At 37.3% G+C, this 23267-nt stretch overlaps 3 protein-coding genes and 1 non-coding gene across 4 annotated transcripts; 3 read left to right on the top strand and 1 right to left on the bottom strand.

The window, feature by feature from the left end:
- Window positions 1-499: 499 nt before the first annotated feature.
- Window positions 500-572, top strand: TRNAE-CUC (transfer RNA glutamic acid (anticodon CUC)). Its single transcript has one exon. It is a non-coding gene; the product is annotated as a tRNA-Glu (tRNA).
- Window positions 573-623: 51 nt separating this feature from the next.
- On the top strand, window positions 624-4058 carry LOC143612332 (uncharacterized). Its single transcript, XM_077086344.1, has 2 exons — window positions 624-796; window positions 3242-4058. Exons 1-2 carry the CDS (start codon window positions 772-774, stop codon window positions 3859-3861), a joined length of 645 nt encoding a protein of 214 aa, XP_076942459.1. The 5' UTR covers window positions 624-771; the 3' UTR covers window positions 3862-4058.
- A 5489-nt stretch (window positions 4059-9547) lies between these two features.
- On the top strand, window positions 9548-12185 carry LOC143612330 (NADH dehydrogenase [ubiquinone] 1 beta subcomplex subunit 9-like). Its single transcript, XM_077086342.1, has 6 exons — window positions 9548-9744; window positions 9831-9872; window positions 10547-10628; window positions 10746-10801; window positions 11784-11858; window positions 11948-12185. Exons 1-5 carry the CDS (start codon window positions 9613-9615, stop codon window positions 11820-11822), a joined length of 351 nt encoding a protein of 116 aa, XP_076942457.1. The 5' UTR covers window positions 9548-9612; the 3' UTR covers window positions 11823-11858; window positions 11948-12185.
- A 2724-nt stretch (window positions 12186-14909) lies between these two features.
- On the bottom strand, window positions 14910-17398 carry LOC143612337 (arginine decarboxylase-like). The gene has a single exon (XM_077086349.1). It carries the CDS (start codon window positions 17236-17238, stop codon window positions 15124-15126), a length of 2115 nt encoding a protein of 704 aa, XP_076942464.1. The 5' UTR covers window positions 17239-17398; the 3' UTR covers window positions 14910-15123.
- Between the last annotated feature and the right edge of the window lie 5869 nt (window positions 17399-23267).

Here is a 23267-nt window from a genome sequence, read left to right as displayed (position 1 = left end):
CCATATAACTTTTGCTCCTACCCGACGACCTTAAATAGTGTATTCGACCATGTTTCAATGCAACTAAGCGACGAATCTATCAAAATCGTATCTACTCTTCTATTTTATTATACCCCAACATTATGATATTTCCTATTGTTGTATATTGAGAATTATGTGATTTTAGTAACAATACATTTGTGAAGTATTTTTCATGGAATGAAAAGTAACTCTACGGACGTTAGCTCATTTATTTTATATATTGTGCTATTCACCCCGTGTATGTAATACAATAAATATACGATAAAAGTAAAATTTTATAATATAAGCTTATTTTCAAATTATATATAAATTCAATGAAGTTTAAAACTATATTTATTGAAATTAAACAGTAAAAGTTAAATTTAAAAACTAGTATGTATCTATGCATGTATTTACAGAGGGGTACATCTATCTTTATTTAAAAAAAAGATGTTCGATTTAAATTGTATTTAATGGATAAAATGAAATGAAAGTTAAATCCGTTGTAGTCTAGTTGGTTAGGATACCCGGCTCTCACCCGAGAGACCCGGGTTCAAGTCCCGGCAAGGAATATATATTTTTTATTTCTCCAAACCCTAAACTCGTTTTCTTTTTTCACAATCAAATAATAAATTATTAGTAAACATACAAAACTCAATACAATACATACCTCTCGAAGGAAGGAAGGAAGAAATGATCCCCAAACCCTAGCTCACTTTCTTCTTCTTCAATCTAATTACTGCAGATTTTTACTGCTTTCAGTTGTCATCGATGCAGTCTTCTCCCGAGCCCCACGGTAACCTTCTTTTTTTGCTTATAGGTTTACATAGTTCTATGTGCTTCTGCTGCTTTAAAACAACGTCTATTATTATGATACGTTTTGCGTGATGAAATTCCACTGCGTGTGGTTTTAGATCCTAACTTTTATCTTTGTTTGTGGAGTAGGAGATATACGAATAATATTTATCACTTGACAAATTCAAAGGTTTTTGCAAGTTTTCACCATTTAGGTTAGTTGGTGCCTAGTCAGCATTACATTACATCCTAGGGCCACAATCATTGACTCCAAAGCTTAAGGTTCGGCGTCGACCCATCGCTCATGGTCTATGGTCCGTACCCAACCTTAAGCTTTCTGGCCTGGTCGATGATTGTAGGACAGTTATTTCGATCGTGGTGTAAGTATTATATATATGTTGGTTTTGGTTTTAGTGATGGTTTCCTATTTCCCCGCCAGATTGTCATCATTTTAGGTAATTCCGTTTCTTCTCGCCGTCGATGTATCACCGGAATCATAGGCAATGGTTTCATAATAATAATAATAATAATAATAATAATAATAATAATAATAATAATAATAATAATAATAATAATAATAATAATAATAATCCTTCTTCAAAACCAAAACCACCATGATCCTTTTATTAATCCCACCATCATCTCCAATTCCCAAATTCAAACCCATCAACCCGACCCGGTTCACTCTCACCAAACCCACCCGTCTCAAACTCACTCCAATCCAATGCACCAATTCAATCAAACCCTACATCCAATCCGAATGGAAACCCATCCTCACCGGCTGGCTCTGCAGCGCCGTCTCCGTCTACTCCTTATCCAGACTCGTCCCAAAAGTCGGCAAACTCTCCGCCGTCACCACCGTCCAACGCCTCCGCCGTGAGGGTTTGGTCATCGGGGGTTTGCTTTTGGTCCGACTGCTGTCCAATTACCTCCAGCAGTCGTTGATTTGGGAAGCCGCAATGCGGGCCGTGTATCGGGTGAGGGTTAGTGTGTTTGAGAGGGTGTTGCAGAGGGAGTTGGGGTTCTTTGAAGGCGGCTCCGGGATGTCGGTTGGGGATGTGGCTTATAGGATCACTGCTGAGGCTTCTGATGTTGCTGATACTGTCTTTGCTCTTTTGAATGTTGGTACTTTGTTCAAAAGTTTTTTGATGTTTGTGTGGCGGTAAATGAGCAGAGTTCAGCTCGGGCTCGGCTGGTTTAGCTGTACGAGTTGAAATACTGAGCTCAAGCCAGCTCGACGAGCCATGAGGACTCGTTTATTTATTTATTTTACATGTATTAATATATAAAATAACACACAAAAAAAATATATATTTTTTAAACATACTAGTAATGCAGTGTTTATAAACTACAGGGCTCATAAAACAGTAAGCAAAATAACATTTTTGTTTAAAATAACTATATTATCCAAATTTTTACGCCCTGCTTGCGGTGCGCGCATATAATGTATATATGTGTGAACCCTCGGGTGGGCAAAAGTAAAATTGCACTAATTTTGACGGTATTTTACTAATCTCGTGAAAATAACGTTAAAAGTGGCGGAAGGTTAATCAGGCATCATGTGGTGGCGTTGATAGCCGAAAGACAAGGGCACATGCACCGATCAGCCGGTGTCCCGATGATTGAGTGCTATGTGCCTTATGTCCAAGGCTTGATGCAAAACTACTATCGAGCCGGGGGTCTCACCGGAAGCAGCCTCTCTATCCCTATGGGATAGAGGTAAGGCTGTCTACATCTTACCCTCCTCAGACCCTACCATAGCATTGCTATTGGTGGGATATACTGAGTACGATGATGATGATATTGGTTTTGGTTTTAGTTTGACGTAAGTTCTATTTGTGTATATTTTTGCCTTTAATAAACTGTTGAGATTGTTATGCGGTCCTGCTTGTTATAGAAGGTGAATAAGACGGAACATGAAGACAATTTCTGTACCGTGTTTGATTTGATCTTGTTTCACTGACATTCAAAAAATAGCTAGAAATATGATAAATGCATCTCATTCGTGTGTATTTAGGATTCGTTTTGTTTTTAGATCTTGGTGTTTAAGTGTCTGGTTAAATGATTCCAATAACATACTTCAATTTTGCACCAGAACCTTTTGAACTTTTCTTTAAAGTCTAAAAGGAATCCAAGGATCTTATTTTTACAAATTTTGACATGATTATGTACAGTTGATGAAATTTTATTTTGATATAAGAATTTTTGTGGAAGGATAACTTAGGAATGTTGATTTATCTTAATGTTCAAATCAAAACATGCCACCTTTTGTAAACAAACAATATTCTTATGACTGAGCTGTCTTAGAGATATTGTTTTTATCCTTTTTCCAAAATGCCTAATCGAGGGATAGTATTTTGATCAAATTTCAACAATAAATAGTGGTAAAAAGGTCAACAACAATTGTGGTAAACTGTTTAACAAGATCTGTTGCATTGATTTGCAGGTCAAAGTCACGCGATTATGGAAGATAATGACATGGATTCTTTTATATTCAAAAGCGTTGACACAAACCAAAAGCAAGATCAAGGCACACTCTCTGCTGAAGATTTAGCCTGGGCCGATTCGTGTTTAATACAAGATCCTGAAATAACTGAAACGAATATGGATTCTCTAAAAGAAGCTCTACTGCAGATTCTTGATCAACATTCTGAGATCCATGACCTGCCAAATGACCAAACGGCCCCTGAGAATGCACATTCAGCCACAGAGGAAGAAGTAACTTCACATGCTGCAGAAAACAGTGTTGACCAAGATCTAGAACAAGAAAGCTATGATGTTTTATCCATATTAAAGAAACAACCTTTTCTTCCAAATTATCATGATGAGATGATGAACTTTCAATTTCCGGATGATAGTGATGATGATATGGTATTTTTGGTGTCTGAATTTGTGGAACCGCTGTCTGATGAGGATATTTTCAAGGTGTGGGATTTAGATATCCCGGTTGAAGAAGATGAAGATGAACTTGATATCGATAAACAGTTGAAGAAGGCGCTTTCTTCGGATGCAGATGATACTGTTGATAGTCTTGTTGAAAGTATTGCAGAGCTTTCTATTAAGTAGAGGAGTGTTGGTTTATTAGTTTTAGACTAATGGATGCTAGTTGTTAAAACAATCTTATTTTCATCTTTATGCAAGTCTTTCTTCTGCTGCTGTCACATTGTTCATTTATATTCTATGTTAAGTATTTTGTTCTATATATCGAGTGGCCACTGGGTGATTGCATAAGTTTCAATACTTTTAGGGAGCTTAAACACTATTTGGTCTGAGGCGAGTGCCTGGTGTGATTACAAGGCCATGTTCTTCATCAGGCATTCATACACATGTGAAGCGAGCGACTTGCACACACGAGGGAAGGTGTCGGGCCCTTTTTTTGGTTTTTGGTGAATAGCTTGCTGCATCTGCAGGCTTTATGTAACCTTTTGTTTTGTCTCTATAAGATCCTTTTTGCGTCTAGATGGCACTGATTGTTGGCGTTCAAAACTATTGTTTATAGCCAAACCAATTACCAAATGTGTGGGGGTGAGGGAGTGAATCACAAAGTGTCAGGTGTAAGAGTATACATGATTTAAGTCAATCACGAGACCCTTCAATAGCCTGCTGACCAACTATCTTGTAATCATAAGATTCAAACATGAGATTGGAGGGATAGGAATGGCAAACTTGGCGGGTTACACAGGTTCAGTTCATGTGTTAAAACATGTTCTCTTCGGTATGGGTTTGAGCAAAATGAGTCCAGGTTAAAACGAGACGTTTAAATAAAATCAATTTGGTTTGGGTCCAAACGAGTTCTAGTCAATATATAGTCGGTTTAAAATAAGTCGTTTTAGAAATAAAGTACCAAAATAGGTTCACCCGCTATAGTTTCAGCTGGCAAGTGGTAGCGGTGGCGATAAAGATGACTACGAGATGGTGTTGGAGGTCGATTCGGCGGTCGGTTGTGGTGGAGGCAACAATGTTGGTATCATATTTTGTGGCGTTGATGGTGTTGGTGGTGCCAGGCCCGGTTGCGAGAATCGTTAAATTTTTTTGGGCCGAGGGTGATAAATAATTTGGGCTTATATGGGTTGAGTAATTGGGTTTAGACATTAAAAATACAATTTTTTTTCGAAAAAACATATATGACGAATATATAAAAAAAGATCACGCCTATCGAGGTGTCGGGCCGGGTTCGTCGACCATACGGCCGGCCTTGGATGGTGGCGGGGTCGGCGATAGGACGAGTAGGTAGTTGAGACAAATGACGGTTGTGGGCGGTGGTAACCCAGTTGAATCCTTAACAAGATTATAATATTTACGTCTTTGACTAATTTAAGTAGATCTAGTTTGACTCATTGACTAAAGGGATGTTTGGGATTCCTTATTTTGCCCCCTTATAACTTTTTATTAAGTTAATAAGTTACAAACGTGTAACTATTGTTACTTTTCCTCTCACAATATAAGCAATCCCAAACACCTTATTAATTTTCAAAAAGTTTATAAATTATAAGTTAGTGAAAATAAGCAATTCCAAACACCCCAAACTTGAGATAACCCAAATAAACCCATATACAATTATTTATTTATTTATTTTGCCTATGTCAGCCTATTCTTTGAAAAACATGTCATAATTGTTAGCTATATAAAAGCAAACATGTTTAAAATAGTTGCATCATATGTTTTGAGAGTTGTAGTTACCTAGGGCTGTTTGGTTTATTCAGATATGAATGAGCCTATGTCCCATTCAGCAGCAAGTAGCAACAAAAAGTCTGAATGATTCAGACCTAATTTTAACTATTCAGATGTTTTTTCAGTTTGGAACCAAACAGTCTGAAATCTGAATGAATCAGATGTTTACATTCAGATGTAAACAAACAGCCCCTTAAACTATTAAATTATGTAAAAACTTCATATGTATTATGATATGGTGTGCATTTTAAATAAAAAGAGGGCCTTTTGGACTATTGGTACCAAAGAGTTGGCTAATGTTTTATATTCCATAGTGATGTGGATTCAAGGTTCGTGATTGCAAAGATAAAAAAGGAGTATTCTCTTTTCAAGCGGTGTAGGTTAAATCTCGTGAATACTTTTGAAGTAACGTGTAAGGATGTGTTTGATTGAGCTTTTAAAAGTTGTTTATTTGTTTTTTGAAAAACAAAAGCAAATTTAAAAAACTCTAATTTGAAGCTTTACCATACAACTTTTACTTATCAAAAAGCAAATAAGTAATTTTTAGAAGCTCAACCAAACACCCCCTAACGCTGTGTTTTTGAGTTTTCATTAACGAAAGAAAGGAAAGGAAAAGAAGGCTTTTCCTTTCATTTCTTTTTCCTTCTTATTCATTTCAATTTGGATAGAAAGCAATCACTTCTATTTACTTTATGGGTGTGTTTAGCCTAACTTTTATAATGAAACTTGGGAACACAACCATCTCAATATTTTGATTCCTCCCTTAGCACTATGTTCCCAAGATTAGAGAAGGAAATGAAAGAAAAAGAAAATAAATAAAAGTAAAAGTTTTATTTTGTACTCTTGAATTTAACTGAAAGGGGAAACATCTATATAATTACCTACCATAAAATCTTACGTGTCGCTCCCCACCCCCTTTAAAAACACCAGATTGCTTGATTTCTGAAAGATCTCGTGGGTATTATCATACGCGTTTGATGAACGGGTTATATCACGTAACGTCCTTCGATCCAAGCTCAACACCTAACAAACCTAAAACTTCATTCCTTCGTCTCAAATTCAAACAGGGATTCCTTCCTGGCTAAATATCTCTTCAATAAAAGTTGAATCCTTATTCAATCAATTTCTTCTCCAATCCAGTCTTCAATCATCGCTGTTGTCGTCAAGAAACTTTAGATGAACCCTAAATTCGAGTTCTTAATTGATATTATTTCTTGGTGTAGACCCTAATCGTCTTGTCCGCCTTTTCAATTGGTCTATTCATGATATCGGTAATCCTCAAAACTAAAAGTAGTTCTAGATTGTTATATGATTATTTGCTTTTGTTCCTAGCTTAAGCCTAGACAGATTTAAGATTAATGAGTTATTATTTTTTTTATGGTTTTGATAGCTAGACATAATATATAATCATCACGTGGATGGTTTTAATCTTGAAGAACACATGCTACTTAGGGTCTGATGGATATGAATCGAATGATAGACAAGGTGAGACCGTGTCATCTTTTATACAAGTTCATCAATCTTGCTGACAAAATTGTTTATTTGCTTATATATTGTTTGTTCCAAATATTTATGTTACGGGTCAAACTTAGATTGCAGCTGGTCTTTCAAGTTTACTAACAGGTTGAAAAGGGGCAATTTGGTCTAAGTTTGACTTCAGCATGTCAAATTTTGATTTTGGGAACTTTTGAATTTGCAAAAGTGTACAAACTGAAACGGGCCAAGTTATGGGTCAGATCTGTCTACTAAGATGATTGTGATTTTTATTGTTAATAGTAAGTCTATTATTCTTTATCATTTACCGTTTTAATTGTTTGGTATTCACTATCCACTGCAAGAAAAGTTTCTTTAGATTTGCTCCAAAAGTCATCTTTTTAGATAAATAAGTGTCAAATCAAACCGACTGCATTGGTTCGTGTTATGTGGATAAAAAACAGTTTGTATTTCTGATTTATACTAAAATGACTTGATCGAATCGGTTCCTATAAGTTCGAGCTTTTTACTCCTAAAAATGGTTTCCAGCCCGAACCAATATCTAGCCAAACCTGTTTTGACAAAACCGATTTGGTTTATAGCCTGAACTGATTTTGGCCCAGAAACTGATTTGTACGCATCTAGGCACCTCCCCTTCATTTCTTATAATTTTATGGGTGAACATTAATAGGTTCTGATTGGTGATACTTTGTTTAAAAAACAGTAAGCTCAGAAAATGTCTTTATGTATTTATAATAATGACAGATTATTAAGATCAAGAATTAGACAATTTTTTGAGTTTGTACAAATTGATGGTCTATTATGAAGTTACATGTTTTCATATTGGGATATGTAAATATTGGCATTGAACTGGCTAAATATCATAGTGCCCTTGGAGTCAGATTCTTGCAACAAAACGAAACTCGGAAACTGGGATTCAAATAAGTTCTCACCCCTACAGGTATCATGAAACAACATATGATTTGTAACATTTTTTAGAAATTATATCTTATTTAATTGTTCTTTTTGTATAGCACAAAGTTTTATTAAAATCAATTTAGACTATATAAAGTCGTTTTTGTGTTTATGTTTCAGGAGCCACTAAAGAAGCAAAAGCTTTTCTGTTTTTACCTGTTAAGAAGATGCAGCAGATGTCAACTTTTCATTCTTTCTGGCTACTTTAATTAAGGGTTAACTTGGTTTATTTTTATTTTTTTTATGTTTTCTTGGTTCCTTTTAAAAAACCTATATTTAGGTTCGGTTTTGATTTTGTTAGTTTAAAAAAATAACCTTTAAATCGAACCGGATGCTATCAACCAAAAACTAAAAAAAGCACATCGTAGCCGAAAAAGTGCCTTTTTCAAGATGTTTGTAATTCATAAAAAGAAACAACTGAAAAGGTTTGTTTGGGTCATTTTGTATATAATCGTATTGGGAAAAAAATTTCAGTTTATATGGCGTAATAATTCTTTTAGTCAGTGGAAATTTTTCATGAATTTTTTGCTTTGTAATTGTAAAATTGGAAGGTCCGATCTAGATGTTGAAACAAATCTAATTTGGATTTAAGAGCGATATTCTTAACTAGGCAAGCTGCTCAGTATATGCATATAGATACATGAGTGAGACTTTTCAATGACTATATACTTGATTGGATTATCAGAACCTGGACTAGAGCGGTGATACACAAAGGGTCCAATGTCATTGCAAAAGACTTAAGAGGGTTTAAAATTGATTTTGAGTGTACATCCCATACTGCCCAACTTATGGCAATCAACAAATTTTGAAGCCTGCTATGTTATTATAACAGTAATGATATGCAGCTGCTATATGATTTTGTTCTTTCCAATACAATGGTGTAATATATTGCAATGCATTTCATCTCAAATAATCTACAGTATTGGACTATTGGTTCATATGTACCTTGAATGTAGTATCCGAATATTCTACATTTACTGTTGTATCAATGCGTTTTATTCCAAATAATCTATAAGTTCATTTCAATAAACATATTTGTAATATAGTTTTGGTTAAGAGGGATAACTGAACTAAACCGTCATTTGCTCACCCTTAAATAAAGCTTCCAAATTGAATTATGTTTGAGTGGTATAAATCTCACTTAATAAGTTAATTTTAATGAAATGGATAATTAAGTGATATATATGTTTTAAAATTGGAAAAACATGTAAAAATTACTTTAGTATAAATAAAGGTAAAATAGTAATTTATTAGGTTAATTTTGATGAAATGGATAAATATGTAATATATATGCTTTAAGGAGGGAAAATATGTAATTGTCTTATGTATGGGAAATATGTAATAAATAATCTTGTGAATGAGAAATCTATAAATGCCTCCTTTTCATTTTTCAAGAATGTGCCATTTATGTGTCATTTTCATAGAAAAAATCTAACGATTAATTAAATTGTGATTGAAAATTATATGCTCAAATAATATTAAAAAAAACCTAAATAAACCCGTGTAAGACGCGGTAGTAGTAGTAGTATAGGTGTTAAAAAAGAAAAAGAAAAAAGGAAATAGAATTATCTAGACATGTAACGGCGTCGTATGATAATCAGCGTGGTGTTGAGGTAAAACACAAACACACAGACGGAGAGTCGGATCGCATATCGTGCCTGTGAGTGTGAGAGAGAACCAAAACCTAAGGTAGAAGCGATGAGCGTAGCAGCAGCAGCAGCGTACCTGGCTCGTCGGGCGGCGCAGAAGGAGAGAGTGAGAATCCTGTACCGGCGTGCCCTCAAAGACACTCTCAATTGGGCCGTACACCGTCACCTCTTCTACCCAGATGTATCTTTAATCTTATCTACTCCTTTCTTCTAGGGTTTTTATTATTATTATTCATTGTTTAGATCTGATTTCATTTGATTTTTCAGGCCGATGCACTTCGTGAGAGATTCGATGCCAACAAACACATCGTTAGTTTTCTTTTCATTTCATTAGACCCTAATTAATCATTATTTTATTTAGCTAGTAGAATAGAATAGAATGGATCTTACTATGCTATTATTCTACTCTTCAATCACTTTTTACTAACTCTCTGTTTATCGCCTTTACGTGTGCTGATAATGTTACATTTGGGGCTGTAATGGTTAATATCAGGAATATGATTTGTTTTATGTCATTTAGACTTATGTTTTCTTTGAAGCCCTAGTTCTTCAATTTATAAAAGATCAGCTTAAACGCAATTCGTTTCTTTCACTCTTTTGTGATCTTAAAAGTGCAAGTTATGTATGGATGTTGTTGGCAATCATTGCCCATGTTTTTCTATCTGTGTTACTTTTTTTAAAGTTTTAGGTGATATTCAGATTTTACAAAGATAGTTAAAAGTGTTTTTTGACCCCCAAGATTTTTGATAAGTGAAGCAAGGGCTCGCTTATTAGCAAGCTTATTTTTAAGATCAAGCTCTGCCTCGTTTAAGCTTGGCACGATTAGAGCTTTTAGCAAGCCCATCTTGAGCAGCTTGGTCCGTTTATACCTCTATGCACAGAGTTTGAACAACATATATGAGTTGTACTTTTGTATATTGTGTTTCATCTGGCTGTTTAGCATCTAATGTGATGGTCGATTTTTACTTATGGTGAATGTTTAGGAAGATATAGAAACTATTGATAGAATGATTGCTGATGGTGAAGCACAGTACAACAAGTGGCGCCATCCTGATCCTTACATTGGTAAGTGCTAGCAGATAAATCGTTTCAATATTTAATATTATGTAAAGTTACATAATCTTATTTAAAGTTTAAACACTTAAATAAATTCTTTTCTTTCTCTTTGTCTGCAATTAACAGTTCCATGGGCTCCTGGTGGCAGCAAGTTTACTCGCAACCCTACACCACCTGCTGGGGTAATCTTTTACATTACTTATATTATATACTTAGCCAGAAAAAGAAAAAGTGCATTTTACTAGCCGGCTTTACCTTTTATTACTATATCTTTTTGTAATCAAGAGTTGAAAAAATGTTTATACTTTCGATTTGGTTTTATTCTGCAACTTCAACTGTTATGCAGAAGATGTCTCCTTTTTTGTTATAAAACCTTCACAACTTGTTTCAGAGTATGCTTGTAAACGAACCGACCGAACACGAACAAGGTATGTGCATGCTCGTTCGTTCGTTTGGCGTAGCCAAACATACGATCGAACATGCTCAGATAGATGGACGGAGTTTTCTTGTTCTGGTTCGTTTGTTACGAAAATGAACGTGTTCATGTTTGTTCATTAACGGCATAAACGAACGGTTCACGAATGTAGTTGTACACAAACGAATGGACATAATAAACAGACATGGCTGAGCGGACAACAATTAAAATTAAACGTGAACTTCAATCTGTTTGGCTAAAGAAATAATAACCAAACTAAATAGTAATAGGTGATATTTTAATTCTACAAAACCAGACTAAACTGTAATGGACCTTAAGATTTTTAATATGTATATAAGTGAATGAACTTAAATAAACATAAACTGACGAACATAAATAAATGAACTTAAGCAAACAAACGTGCACGAACACAAACAAATGAACAAGACGTTTTTATGTTTGTTTGTTTATGATAGAACCGAAAAGATTAAAACATGATTACTAAAAGGGAAACCCAATTTGAGTAGGGCTAGAACTCCAATTACAAATAATTTTACTGATAATAAACTTTGACACCTACCTTAACCTAAAAACAGAATATAAATAACGAAAGAACGTGGGCAGTTAAGCTGCACTCCTTATCTTTTGTTAAACCGGTTAGCCACTACCCCAGTTGGTTGGTTACTTTTTAGAAATGAACATAAACGAACCTCCTGCTGAACTGCTCACTAAATTTCTGGTTGACGCAGATTGAGATAGTTTATGATTATGGTCGAGAGGATCATTAGCTGAAATTGATATGGGCTTCATCACAATAAATCAAGGTTAGAACCAAACTTATCAGGAGATACAGTAATTGATTTTTCAATATGAATATTTTGAATTCCAAAAGCAAAATGCTATGTGTTGACAGGTTACTCAAGAAGCGTCTCTTGTGGCCTTTTGTCAGTAATGATGGTATGAGATGTTATTTTCTGAGTGTGTGTTAATTGACACCTAGTGTTGATATCTTTTCCCTATTTGGTGCCCATGACTTATCTTGTAACTGACTTTTGCAATATTTTTTTCCCATTATGGTAACTTTTCTGGAAAACTTACATGCTTGCATGCTATCAATAAGTTGATGGATTTAAAAAAAATAACTTCATTTGTCTTGTGTTTTAGATAAAAAAATGTTTTAGATAATAATTTATCAGAACAATGTTTAAGTTGAATATGTAGATGTTTTCTAAGCACGTGGCGTAGTACACAGGTCCAATGCCTTGTAATCTGTAATCTGGTTAGATTAGATGACTGGTGCATGAACCCACATTTTCCTGCCCCATGAAGAGTTATGCATGAAAGATGAACTACTTAACATTTGTTACTGCATGGAATTTTATCTTCCTAAAATGGGTCGGTCGAGATGAACCATGGTTGAATGAGGCAAGGAAAAATGGAAGATTAAATTTCTCAGTCTCTTTAGTATATCATATATGAAACAACTTGTCAGAAGAAATTGTTACTTCTTCATACCCTTAAACTCTATATCGAACATTTGCATGGTACCTAGTGATCAAGGCTTTACTTAGAGGGTGTTTGGCCTAGCTTTTTTAGCTTTAGCTTTTTTTTTAATTTTTTAATAAAATAAGCTTAATTTGGTGTTTGGTTTAGCTTTTTAAGCTTAAGCTTATTAGCTTATATAGGCTAATTTGAAAAAGCTTGTTTGAAGATGGTTTTTTAGCTTATTTGAATAAGCTTATTTGTGTAGGGATATAGGCACAAGTCGAAAAATAAAAGCTAGGCCAAACATCTTAGTGGTGTGTAGTAATCAAGGCTAAATTTCTAGTGGTGTGTGGTGATCAAGGTCTCATTGTCATTTATGTTCTTTTAGTATTTGATACATGTGATTGATGATTTTTGTCGAAGATCTAAAACAAATTTGAGAGATAATTTAGGGGTTGTTATTTAAAGATTTGAGGTGGCATTGGCCGCATTGAGCTTGCCTCACAAAAAAGATATATCCTCTTATAAAAGCTTGAACATGTTTAACATAACAGTATTCGTAACAGTATGTATAGAAAAGTTAAAATAAAAGATGGAACTAAAAATGTTTATATTCTTATTGGATAGATGACCACACAAGACCACAAGACAACTTGTTCTAATAAATATTTAAATAGCCCATATAATTTGATTCACATTAAAACCTAGTTTCTAGGTGACACAATTTACGGATCTTTGCACTAACCATGATTCGTTGTGGTACAAGTAAAATAATCAAATTATAGTATTATACTTTGTCATTTTTATTTCTTTATCTTTTTAAGTTTTATTATATTATATTATTAGAATAATATTAAAGACAAAATGAAAATCCACCTCTAGATCTCTCTTTTCACACCTCTCTCCCCCACTAGTCCATTGACTACTCTTCCTCCTAAATTCTCTTTAGAACACCGTTTCTTTTGTGATTACAAGAACTCCCCATTTTCAGAACACTTTCTTTATGTTTCTTGCCATAAAAAAACACTAAAATTATAAAAATCTTACCAAACATTCACCCATTTTTCAAAGTTCAAACCCCATGTCCTCAAAAGCCTAACTTCTAGAATTTGTGATTCTTGGAAGTATTGAATGATGATTGACCTAACCATATAGTATAGGGGCCTCTTAGTAATTTCTTAGGAAAACCTTCTTTTTATGTTTCTTGACATCTTCTTTACTTTAGCCAAAGCTCACCATTTCCGGTTTAGGGCCGACTTGTCATCACCCGATTGGTTGCTCGGCCACACCATTTCACTTTCAAGCTCAAACCACGTGAATGGACAAATTTTAATAGTAAAAATGTTCATTGAAGTGACAGTTTTTGTGCCCTTGTCTACTATGTTGTACACAAGTTAAAACTAATTATGAAAACGTTATGATATTCTAAGGGTCACAAGGAGGCAAGCTTGTCATATTCCATCTTATCTAACAAGATGCCATAAGAATCAGAATCCCACAACTCAAATCTGCAAAGCCTGTCAAAATCCTCATCACATGAGCCTAACTAAGCCTTCAAATTTCGAAAACATGTTGCATTGTTGACTTGTACAGTACAAACCAATAACATAACACAAAACACCCTTCTAGTCACTTGAACCATTTCAATGAATAGCCCCCCATAGGGTACACATATCAATGCTATCTACCTTGTTTGAATTTGGTGTTTGAAAGGTTCAAAATTCAAATGCAACTTGTTCTCACTCATTTCATTTCCCTGCTCTTGCTTTTAACAAACAATGTTCATTATATTATATGCTCCAAAACAATAATATTCCAAAGGCTACTACTTTCACCCACCAAAAAAGAATACAAGGACCGCATTTATTCTTGTGGCTCATAGCCCGTGTCATATACGGGTATCCTAGATGATAAACACAGGATAGGAATATCCAAGATGGGACGACTAAAACCGTGTAAGCTAAAGGGTTAGCCTTGTGGACCACGCGACTCAAGGGTCATGATCATGTAATGGTTGGAGCATATCAAACACAGAACAGACGCGTTTTGACTAATCACACTTTTATTCAAAATAATATTAACAAAGTACTAAAAATTGGCAATTGGCATAGATAGTGACATATGGGGTATACTAACCACCAAAAGAGATCATGTGTTTTCCTACAAATTTAACTTTAGGTAAAGACATAGCCAAAAGATACACGACAAGTAGGTCATCACAACCATATTCATAAAATTGGAAATTGGGTATCAAAGGTGGCTTTTCACGAATCTTCTTGGCCTACTTTCACATGCTACCCATTGCATATGAACACTTAAAATAAAAGCAAAAGAAACAAATTCATTGAACAACTTAAACAAGAAAATGTTATTCAATAGACAAGTACCAATAATTCATTAAAAACAAGTACTGTTATTACCATAGATAATGATCAACTACAACATGAAGGATAAGAGATGGGGAGGACATAACATGGTTTCCCAAATCTATCTTCATAAATTTAAACAAAAAAAAAAAAGATAAAACTGATTTAACTAAAAACAGAAACATAACAGAACGGCCTCGGTGACAACCAAACCAAACAGCAAGCAACCTTGTCCTTCTCAGGCACAAACGTAAGACCACGGCTCATCATCACCAGCAACCGCATCAGACCCACCAGTAAAATCCTCATCCGAACAATAATAATACCCATTATTCCCATTAGCAGCAGTCAAACTGCAAGACGATCCAACAGTCAAATAAGGCATGTTGTCAAAAGACTGCGCGATCCCACCCGTGATCAAACCGCCTTCATCATGAACAAGTTCTTCAATCCTGTGTTTAAGTGTCTGAAACATGATCTCGGGCTCGTGCTGCATTGATCTGAGCACATCACTGCACGACGGCCCGGGTACAGCTCGAGTCACAGCAAAACCGAACGGTCCGTCACTCTGTGCAACACGCACCACACTCGGGCCACCAAACAGATTGTGAACCCCACCAAGCGCCTCCTGATACGCGCCCCCTAAAAACATCCCCAAATAATACTTCATATTTTCTCCTTCCAATTCATGAAGGGGCAAGCTTGATTCACCACCAATAAACTTATCGATTTTTCCATCACTGTCACAAGTTAGATCCGATAAAACCCCCCTTTTTGTTGGTAGTTCGTCAAGGCGGTGGATTGGTAGGATCGGGAACACTTGTTCGATACCCCAGAAATCAGGAACCGATGTGAAAACCGAAAGGTTAACATGGTAAGTGTTAACCGGATTCCATACACCAATCTCCTTAGCAACAAGATCACACAACCCATCTGTAGCAGCTAACTGTTCAATATCCAATGACCCATCTTTGAACTTCTCAACACACCTCTGTTTCAATTGATCTGCATAAGCCAAACACGATTCATAATCGCCTCTAAGTGCAGACTCTGATAAGTTATTGTAGTCCGAGTGCGCATCATCCGGAAGCTGTTCGATAAAACGCTGAATATCAAACGACGACATAGGTGGAACCGAGTACTTGCTGGACGAAACCGCTTCAAATATTAAAACCGAATGATGAGACACTAGCGCCCGTCCGCTCTCGCTGCAAATTATCGGATGCTTCACGTTGTTCCTATCACAAACAAACTTAACCGCCTGAACAACCGCCATTGCGTAATCATCCAAAGTATAACCAACAGAAACATCCGAGTTCGGGGACTTCGACCCGTCATAATCAATCCCTAAACCACCGCCTATATCGATAAACTTCATCGAAGCACCAAGACGGACCAATTCACAATAAATCTGCGCGGCCTCACCGACACCATCAGCCAACAGAGCGGTAGACGGGATCTGCGAGCCGATATGGAAATGGAGCAATTGGAAGCAATCCAACATCCCGCATTGATACAACTTCTTCACAACGCGTAAAATCTGAGTAGTGGTGAGCCCGAACTTACCCTTTTCGCCCGAAGTGGAACCGAAATGGCCCGAATGCTTGGTACGGAGCTTCGCACGCACGCCAACAACGGGTCGCACCCCGAGCTTAATACTAATATCGATAACCGAATCAAGCTCTTCCTCTTGCTCGAGAACAATAACCGTGTTTAACGAAAGCTTACGGGCGATTAAAGCCAAAGAAATGTATTCCGCGTCTTTAAATCCGTTACAGATTAAAAGAGACTCGGAACTACCTTTGCATAGACAGCTCATGGCCAACAAAAGCTCGGGTTTGGATCCGGCTTCCAACCCGAACCGGAATCCGGATCCGAATTTAACAATATCCTCTACCAAGAACCGGTCCTGGTTGCACTTAACAGGATAGACTCCTTGGTAATGGGATGCATAGTTTTGTGACTTAACGGCGTAATTAAACGCCGCTTGGAGACACTCAAGTCGGTCTTTTAACACATCTGGAAACCGAATGATTAACGGCAGCTGGAGTTCTAATCCACCGTCGGATTTCGAATTGGTGGCTTTCTTCACGACCTTTAACAGATCTATCTCCTGGTGGTCCATGGTTTTGGCGCCGTGAGGACGAACGGTGACGTTGCCGGAAGAGTTAACGGAGAAGTAGGGAGCACCCCAGCCGTCAACGTTGTAGAGAGCATTTGAACGTGACGGCGTCCAGGTATTCGGTTGAGGTGCGCCGGAAAACAAGTCCGGCGTGGGGTCCCAAGCTGCGGCGGAAGAAGGGGGAGCAAGAGCAGCCATGGCGGCGTCAAGGGAAAACGCAAGGGCCGGCATCTGCTTCTTATAGTTTATTAATTAAAATAAAAGAATGAAAGAATTATACTGTATAAATTTTGGATTTGTAAAGATAGGGGGCTTTACAACCCGCCGAGGCCGGAGCCCCGGCTACCCCCTCAAAAGAAGCAGAAAGGGATCTGAATCAAAGGAGAGCCACCACCGATATCCCCACAACTACCGCTCAGAAGAAAGAAAATGAACGGGGTTGGAGAGAAATTGAAGAAATTAAAGCTCAACAAGCAGAAATCTAATGGAATTCAACAGATTCCACCATGCAGAATTTGGGAATATGAAAACAGACTAACGGCGGCAGATGAGAAAGATGGGATTCTGATATGTGAGTGAGCGAGAATTGCATGGGAGTTGATGGACATTTATATAGAAAGCCGAAGCCGTTTCTTTTGTTTGCCACAGCTGCCCTACTTTTCTTTTTTTCCTTTTCTCTTCTTTTCCTTTTTATTTAATATACAATAATTAATTCTTCACTTTTATTACTATTTGACTAATCATCAAAATATGCAACTCATTAAATTTCGGAAAAATTCTCAAAATAAGCGTTTATTAAAATATTTTTTAGGTTTTAGGTCATTTGCAAGAAATTCTTAAAATAGGTATTATAAACTAGTCGTGATGAGTAATTTGTAGAACCAGTTAAAACTTGTCATTTGCCCTTAAACTAATCACTAATAATTTGCTCGTCACGACTAAATAAGTTTCATGCCTCGTAATCAACGCCCACGAGGAATTTTTAAGTTCTTTAGTCGCAACAACTAGTTTACCCGGTTTACATTCCCTACACGAGTAGTTTATTAGTAGTTGACTAGCCGCGACTAATTTAACCTTACAATCTACTTGTCGCGACTAAAGAACTTATGAATTACTCGTGGGAATTGATTACGAGGCATGAAACTTATTTAGTCGTGACGAGTAAATGGTTATTAAATCTGCTCGTTACGATTAGTTTAATACACATGTCAAGTTTTAATTGGTTATACAAATTAATTGTCACGACTAGATTATAATACATATTTTGGGATTTTTTTTCAAATGACACCTAAAACCTGAAAAACATTTTCATAAACACTTATTTTGGGAATTTTCCCTTAAATTTACTATATCTAGATACACTCGTATTTGTATGGGGATAACTCGTTTGAAAGCACGACAATTTGGTGACATAAAATTCATTTAGTTCAAAGATCCAACTGGTAAATGCAAGTTACCCGTTTAGTCCCATCATCACCGGTGCTGCCGAAACTAAATAATGGGTAGGATTCAAACATAGCTCGTATGAGACAAAAAGTCTCCCCTTAATACTCCATCACCGGCTCATAGACAAACACTGAAAATATCTTTTTTGATTGAATATTAGTTAATTCATTATTATTGAAATAAATGAAAAAAGGAAAAAAAGAAGAATTCTAGTCAATCAGTCAACGATATATAAAAGGTAAAACACTAAAAGCCACCCCCGGATAATACTTAGTCGTGTTTGGGTACAACTTTGTATAATGATGTTTTTAACAACCAATACACTAGCTACATCTAAATCACTTGTTATCACTTATCAGTAGCAAATATGATTTTTGATAACCTGAAAAGGATTAAATAGGAATTTCGCCTTCTAGAGATTTTAAGAATCAATAAAATGATCCAGAATCTGGTTCTTGATTTCGGTATTAAATATTTTGAACCTTTATTGAATCATTCGTCGAAATATCTAGATATTGACATGGGTCAAAGTTATTTTAGAAAGGAAACAAAAATGAAAATGATTTGTAACCATATAAAAAATCGTTTATTTTTCTTTTCTAAAAATCATAACTCAAAATTTAATAAAAAACGAAAAAAGTAAAAACATAAAAATGTTTCCACCGTCTTTTTCGTTTTCATAAAAAATAAATATAAAAATTACAAAAAAAAAAAAAACACAATGGTAATCGAAAAAAGTCGTTGTGTCTTTTTGTTTATCATTGTGTTTTGTGTTTATTTTCGTCATTAATTGTGTATTTTTTATTTGACATTATGTATTTTTTTATATTGTTTTATATTACTCAACATTGTGCTATATTTTATTCGACATTGTGTTATTTTGTGATCTATTGTGTTTTTTTTGTTATAATTGTGTCTTTTTTTGTTTTCGTTATTGTGTATTTTCGTCAATTTTTTTGTAATTTTTCTTTGAACGAGAATGATGACGGAAACATTTTAGTTTTTTAAATTTTTTTTCGTTTTGTATTTATAGTTTGAGTTATGATTTTTTTATTTTTTATTTTTGAATTTATTTTTAACAGGTTTTTTGTGCGGTCGCAAATCTTCCCACGCTTCTCATTTTTGTCTCCCTTTATATAACTATTAAACGGGTTAGGTCATATTTATTCATTCGAGTGATGTTACGTATATAAAAAATGTCTAAAAGAGATGTATTAGTTCATCTAACCATAGTAAACTTGTGTAATCTTTTAATTATCGCAAGCACCGAGAGTAACGTGGGTCTTTATCTTGTTTTGTTAATTATGTTATACTTGGATTGTTGTAAATAAGTCCTTACTTATTCGTTCTTTTTTAAGCAAACTTATAACGTATAAGACAAACTTTACATTTCGTTGTTTTCTCTCATGACCATCAACTTAAAGACCCCTGAAGAGGTAGGTTCCAGCAGAGCCCAGTTGGACCCACAGGACTCACCTTGAAGAGAGACGTCTGCGCAGAAACCAACTGGATCCGCAGGACCCACCATGCTCAGAGACGTGACGTCCTTACGCGCAGTACGCAAGCTGTTCCCGCAGGAAATGCCTCCCAATGGTGAAGTACTCCGCCTGTTCCCGCAGCTGCGGATACAAGCCATCAGGGAAGGCCACCCGCGCAGCAAGGCTACACGCACAAGGCACTTAGCTCTCAATAATTCAGTTGTCACCTGAAGGAATGAGCAAAGCCGGGAACAATCCCGCACAAAGGCGGGAGGGGGAATACTCCCGCCCAAATGAGCCAGTCCATACGATACTGGAAGATCTTTTGTACTGTACCTGACGAGGTATGGGCAAAAGATCTGACCAGAGATACGACAGCCCATTGACAACAGTATGGCGAGCAGCATGCTCTTGTACTGTATGTCACTATTAGCCGCTACCTACTCACCAACTCCTGTCATACCACGTGCATAGCCTACAGTTAGTGGAAAAGGAATAGTACACAGCAGGCCTGATCACTGTCAGCCGCTGCCTACCCACCAACTGCCAGCATGGCACGTGCGTAGGCCACAGTTGGTAGAACAGGAATACTATTCAGCCGGCTATACCCTCTTGGAAACCTACCTTCGGCTATAAATACCCCAAATGGTATGATCATCTCATCTTATCTTGAATCTTACATCTTATACCTGATATCTGCTCTAGCAATCTCTTAATATACATTTATATTCAAGAGCAATCTAGTCTGATTCTCACGCCGGAGGGTGGTCACAAGGAGGTACCCCCCCTTCTCAGTGACGAGCTCACGGTGTCTGTTTTGCAGGTTATCAGAAGAACCATCTTTGCCGGATCTAACCCCTCGTGGGAAACATCTATTTAACCCCCAGATTATCCGTAATCTGCCCGGGGTAACTTAGTGTTTCTTCATTGGCGCCATCCGTGCATAAAAGCTAGAACTTCATTTCTTTTCAGTTTTTTCAAACTTCTGGAAAGATGGTTAAAGAAACTCCGGTAACCACAACCCCAGCTACTGAGGGGAATACCGGCGACTACACAGTTTTTACGAACACTACCCCGGTTACCCAAGCTGGGGCAAGTGCAGTAAATAATCGCTCACTGGGATTCACCGATACCCAGTTAGAGAGACAACGAACGAGGCTCCCCCGCCAAACACTCGATGAAGTTAAAGCGTGGGCGGAAGCACGTCAAAAAGAATTCCAAGCCGAGTTGGATGAACGCTTACGTTCACTCCAACAGCCTGAGGAATTCGGAGAGTATTGGGACAATGATTCGGAGGAATCCGATAGTGACGCAAACCCTCGTCATAGGGCGAAAGGGAAGCATAAGGAAACGGACTCCCAACCGAGAAGGCGTTTTGGAGAAGACTTCAAACCAAAAAACGCAGGTGGAAACCCACGTGACCTCTCCAAAACATTTACACCAACTGCTGCAAAGGCGGGAACGTCCAAATTTGCAAGGGACATTGCGGAAGCAATCGTCCCGAAAAGTGCCAAACAGATGTCCAACATCGGCACTTACGATGGTATATCTGATCCAGACGATCATTTGAACAGGTTCATAGCGGGGGCAACCGTCAGTAGTTGGACGGAACCTACGTGGTGTTACATGTTCCAAATGACGCTTGTTGGGGCAGCTAGAGCGTGGTTCGATCGTCTACCGGTCCACCACATCTACGATTGGGAAGACTTCCAGCAAAAATTTAGCCAACACTTCAGCCAACAAAGAAAGTATACCGAAGAGCAATGGACAATCCTCAAATGCATTCGAGAGGAAGATGAATCTTTGCCAGACTTCATCACTCGCTTCAACTCAAAGAAGCTAAGTTTGGGTAATATTAGCGAAGATCTTGTTCGCGCTGCTTTCATCCAGGGCGCGAACGACCCAGAGCTCATCCGCACCTTAACGGGTAAAGATGGCATGCCATCCACATGGGATGCCATCATGACAGCAGCTAAACGCTTTGCGGAAACGGAGAAGCAACTGGGAAGAGACCTCCCCCAGAGCACAAACCTCTACACCCAGAAAACAAGAGAAGACAACGTCCTTACCGCCCGACTAAACAAAAAGCGGAAGCTAGGCATTTGGCAGTCAAGGGTAAACTTTGACACCTCATCCGGCTTGCAACATCGGTTAGGCGGAAGGGATAACGTACAGTCGAACCAGAACTCCAGATGGACGCCACTCACCAAAAGCGTCACCGAGATATTCGCCACTGAGGAGCTCCCATGGCCAAAGGCTCCAATAATCCGACATCGTCACAATGCTGATCGGAGCAAATACTGTGACTTTCACAGGACAAAAGGCCACAACACTGAAGAATGCACAGACGTAAAGGACATCGTCGAGGCATTTTTCAGAGATGGGACGCTCGCACACCTCGTGGCGTAACGAACGCCGAGCAGGCTGACGCGTGTAGAACCCCAGTTGGGAAAAACACGAAACTGCAGCTTCAATGTTGGAGACTACATACTGCGTAAACAACGAGATTCCGAAGCAAGTGCATATCGGCTCGATGGCACTCCCATCCAAACAACATGGAAGGGAGCTCAATTACACAGTCTGCATGTAGATCAATTCCAAACTTGTAAAAGAAAAGGCCCTGAACCACTTCTAATGGAAATGATTCTCCTTATCACATTGACGCTGATAATCTTACATTTATACTTATGAACTTTCCACACTGATATGCCGGTCTTCACCGCATACATAAGTGGGGAAGTAAGTCGTTGCGTGTGGAAGGCGGCAAAACCCGCATAAACACAAAAAACGGCCAACCTTAACGCATGTCAGTTATAGGTAAAGTTGGGTCATCCCACTAAATGAAAGTGCCGGTCTATCCGCACGAATCATGATAGAGGAAACCGAACACTAACCTATTAACAACCGCGCGTCGAACGGTTAATTTATTCAACATTGATGCCGGTACCGCATAATTACGTGGAAAGTCGTTGCGTGGGGAAGGCGGCAAAACCCGCATAAACCCAAAAAACGGTAAACCTTCACGCAGGTCAATCATAGGTAAACTTTGGTCATCCCACTAAATGAAAGTGCCGGTCCTAACCGCACAAATCATGAGAGGAAACCGAACCTATTGACAACCGCGCGTCGAACGGTTAACTTATTCAAAATACTTTAGAAAATTTCTAACAGAAGGATGAGGAAAACCTCCACGCAGGATAGATGTAGGTAAAGTTTAGCCATCCTACTAAGTGCAAGTGACGGTCTTACCCGCACAATCACGAACGAGGAAGCAAAACTTCAACCTATTATCTACCACGTTCAAAGGATAACTTATTTTAAACACTTAGAAACTTT

This window comes from Bidens hawaiensis, unplaced genomic scaffold, assembly GCF_021521415.1.
Source record: "Bidens hawaiensis isolate Kalapana, Puna unplaced genomic scaffold, B.hawaiensis_p1.1 tig00034358_1, whole genome shotgun sequence".
In the NCBI taxonomy this organism is placed as follows: domain Eukaryota; kingdom Viridiplantae; phylum Streptophyta; class Magnoliopsida; order Asterales; family Asteraceae; genus Bidens; species Bidens hawaiensis.
This window is presented reverse-complemented; position numbering and strand designations above follow the sequence as displayed.

Coding starts and splice junctions, on each gene's coding strand:
- LOC143612332 (XM_077086344.1), top strand. CDS start 772: ATGCAGTCTTCTCCCGAGCCCCACG. Junction 797..3,241: donor GTCTTCTCCCGAGCCCCACG/GTAACCTTCTTT, acceptor ATTGATTTGCAG/GTCAAAGTCACGCGATTATG.
- LOC143612330 (XM_077086342.1), top strand. CDS start 9,613: ATGAGCGTAGCAGCAGCAGCAGCGTACCTGGCTCGTCGGGCGGCGCAG. Junction 9,873..10,546: donor TCGATGCCAACAAACACATC/GTTAGTTTTCTT, acceptor GTGAATGTTTAG/GAAGATATAGAAACTATTGA. Junction 10,802..11,783: donor ACCCTACACCACCTGCTGGG/GTAATCTTTTAC, acceptor TGGTTGACGCAG/ATTGAGATAGTTTATGATTA.
- LOC143612337 (XM_077086349.1), bottom strand. CDS start 17,238: ATGCCGGCCCTTGCGTTTTCCCTTGACGCCGCCATGGCTGCTCTTGCT.